The sequence below is a fragment of the Lytechinus variegatus genome, chromosome 1 (genome assembly GCF_018143015.1).
Source record: "Lytechinus variegatus isolate NC3 chromosome 1, Lvar_3.0, whole genome shotgun sequence".
NCBI classification, from domain to species: domain Eukaryota; kingdom Metazoa; phylum Echinodermata; class Echinoidea; order Temnopleuroida; family Toxopneustidae; genus Lytechinus; species Lytechinus variegatus.
This window is the reverse complement of record NC_054740.1, coordinates 68,252,029-68,255,475: the sequence shown is the minus strand read 5'-3', so window position 1 is coordinate 68,255,475 and position 3,447 is coordinate 68,252,029. Positions and strand designations below refer to the sequence as shown.

At 41.7% G+C, this 3,447-nt stretch overlaps 1 protein-coding gene across 1 annotated transcript; it reads right to left on the bottom strand.

Annotated features, from left to right (window-relative positions):
- Positions 1-447: 447 nt before the first annotated feature.
- LOC121406517 (adhesion G-protein coupled receptor D1-like) lies at positions 448-1,824 on the bottom strand. The gene is made up of 2 exons (XM_041597528.1): positions 1,303-1,824; positions 448-792 (listed from the first exon to the last, which is right to left on the bottom strand). Exons 1-2 carry the CDS (start codon positions 1,822-1,824, stop codon positions 532-534), a joined length of 783 nt encoding a protein of 260 aa, XP_041453462.1. The 3' UTR covers positions 448-531.
- Positions 1,825-3,447: the final 1,623 nt, after the last annotated feature.

The following is a 3,447-nucleotide window of genomic DNA, read 5'->3' as shown; positions in this document are numbered from 1 at the left end:
ATAAAAAAGTATTTACTTGCTTTATTGGGCCTTGATTGTTTCGGAATCGTTTGTGGACCCACCCCGAGACCAGGGCCACGGATTATAGGTCTAAGGTCCTCAAAGTCAGATTCATGGAGCACAATACTGATAACAATATGTAATAGTATTTCATTTGTTTTTTTTCTCCTTTGAAATTAAATATGGACAAAATATATCAATATAAATATAAAGTAGTTAACACGAAACGCAATCTTCAGCTTTAATAAAATAACGATTTCGGAGCACAAAGGGGCTCGTATATGAACATGTTCATATAGGAACCTCTGGAATGAGCCATCGTGAGAATAAATTATGCTATTTGTTTATACATGTACAGATAATTCAAGTACTGACACATTTGATAGGTTCTTTCATATTTGGCAATATATTATCATTAAGGAGATTTATATTCTCCTGAACAGGGGAATCGGTCGAGATTTTATATAGCGGGTGGTGTCAATTAAGGCAGATGCGGTTTTTGTTTAATCCAAAACCCAGACGTCCACCCAATCATATGGATGTACTTCGTACAGAGGTCGTCGTCGTCCTATCTTTGATCCGCTGAGAGGAGTCATGCAGGCTTGTACCTGACGACTTGCCCATCACTAGGCCACGCCACAGATCGAAGACTCTGCGGGTAGCAGCGAAAGCCAGAAATATGTAAACTCCTTGGAGTGAGTTGATGATGATAAAAACAAACCAGACAGCTTGCTGTTTGCTGAAAGCAGCTATGAAGCCGAACATCCATGTGAAGCCCATGAGTGAAGAGATCTTTAGTAAAGAGGATGAAATATGAATTAGGGTGGTGTTTCACATCTGACCAATGCTGTCATGCCTTTTATACCGCGCACAACTAGGCATTTAAATGCGAGTTTAAGTCATACTTAAATCTTTGTGAAATACCCCCTGGTTTCAGAATTACACAAATCCCATGCAAAAAAAAATCACCCATTATCAATGTGGCCCCTCTCCAAGTAAAAAAGAGTCGCAACAAGAGTCACAACATACATAACAAAGAAAATCTTGCAGGACCGTGCAAATCCTAAAACAAAAGCCAGTAACTTCTAGTTATACGTTTCCCGTAAACGAACAGTTTGGCATACGTTTTTTAATTCATTATTTTGAATTCGAACGTTTGATACATTAAGAGAGAAGTAAAACTATACATGTACATACTCTACACAGGAACATGTTTGTATCCCCCCTCACACATTTTTTGTCTAGACCCATTTTTTTTTACAGCATGGATAATGGCATTTTCATCTTGGTATATATTCCTACCTTAACGGCAATTTTGAGGAGTTCCTGGTGGTCCTTCTGGTTTTCTGTTCCCTCTTGCAAGGTCCTCCTTTCCCTCTTGCTCTTCAATATGCCACGCATCGTATCCAAGAAACAGGAGAAATTGAACACCAGCAACACAAGGACTGGGACGCCGAACGCTATGAGATTAGCTTGCCCTCCGCCAATCCAACATGTTTGTTCGTCGCCGTAATGCAAATCAATGCCTTCTACGGAGAACATCAGGGCCAGACAGGTAGCCACAATCAGCAGAGGCAACCCTGCGGCTAATGATAAGTAAAATAGGAGGACTTTGCGATTTGTTGTCAATACCCTGATCGTCTTGCTGAATCCAAAGGTTCGACGGAGATCGTATGCGATTGAAGAAGACAGGGTGAAAGTAGTCAACCACAAGAAGTGCGATATTGCCGCTAGAACGCTGCACAGGCGTTCAGACACCGAGCTCGCCATACCGCCAAACAAGAGTAGACACTGTGCCACTAGCAGGGTGCCACAAAAGATCATGATGAGCTGGTTGCTGACAAGCCGACGAAGACATGGAAACGTAATGTAACAGACGAGCGTTGTGAATAGAGACACTAGTGACAGGGTTGTGCCTACAAGGCTAAGAGTTGTTTGTATGGCTGAGTAGTAGAAGAAAAAGTCCTGCGTTGTTTCATTAAACGTGACATTTTGGCTCAGGAACTGACACACTCGGATCGTGTCACTATCAAGTAAAACGTATTCGCCCGGTGAAATGACATCACCTGATGGCAAGTATTTCAACATGCCACTGTCTCCAAGACGGATAAACAAACTGATGTTAAATACGTAGCTGGGACATAAGAGCTCGTCAGTCGCGGGGATACATCTGAACGTTGACATGTTCTCCGTGGTATCATTTCTATTGGGTATAGAGTTGTAACTTGCTGCGAATACCTTAAATCCGTTAGTGGAACGTATGTTCGGGGTCGTGTTGAAGAGATGCTGGTCGCCTCTCGGGTCAGAATCACTTCTTAGATCTGTAAAATTTGTATAGATACTCTCACCATTACCAAGCAGTGCACATCTACTTGATATGGAAAAAGAGGAGATTTGACACTCGGTGTTGTTTGAAGCGTTAAGAGATAAATCAGTAATCATGATACTTATATCGTTGAAATCAGAATCCAGACAGCGTTGGTTTAATTGCCACATGAGAACTGTTTTGTACTGACCACCGAAATCATTCTCTTCGCATTCTATTAAAGTTTGGTTTTTCATAGTAATCAGTAACCTCGCGAAATTGCAACTTTCATGTATCAAATGTAAACTTTGGCACAGTCCTTGGTCACTTGTAATCATAATAGCCGTGACCACGTTGCTTTCATATGATTCTAGGAGACGGCAAACTGAATCATCTGCTGAGACTTCTTTGGCACATTTATCTCCGATCATTTCGTAGCCATCAGGACATGATAGTCTAAGACATGAGCCAATGTATGGATCGAAAACCTCTCCTGACTGACACGCAACTGTTGTTTCAGAAATAACCGTGTTTTCTTGAACTACTTTGACTCCACTCTCAGATGAAAAATCAAAGAGGATGGACAAGGGACTCGTAAACGATACACTTTTAATTCCAGGTCCTCCAGAACATTCAGGGGGACACATTCGTCGACCAGGCGGAAACTCTCCGACGTTGCAGGCGTAACAAACAGGGTTTTTATACGAAACACAGTCTCCATATCTATTCTCCAGGAAAATATGCGCGCTAAAAGACGAGCATACAAACTGAAGTGCTATGTCAGCGAGGGATGGACATTTTTCTACGTAGTTTACGGAATCCCCAATGCATATTCTCGCTGCTGTTCCCTCTGAAGAAGGAACCATGGAAAATGGACATAACATGTCACGAACTATTTCATCTACTGTTCGCGAGTGGTTTTTCAGGTCTTCAACGACATCATCAGGACAGTGAAGTATTACCTTCCACGGTGTTAGTTTTAAGAGTTCCACTCCGTTACAAATCGCGCAGTATACATTCCTATAGCTTACTATATCATCCAGAGAAAGTGGAATAGACTCATAATTGAGTGATCCTAAATGGACAGACGGCGATTCACATTTCTCCCTCATTTGATAGCTAACAGATGCATCAGAACATTT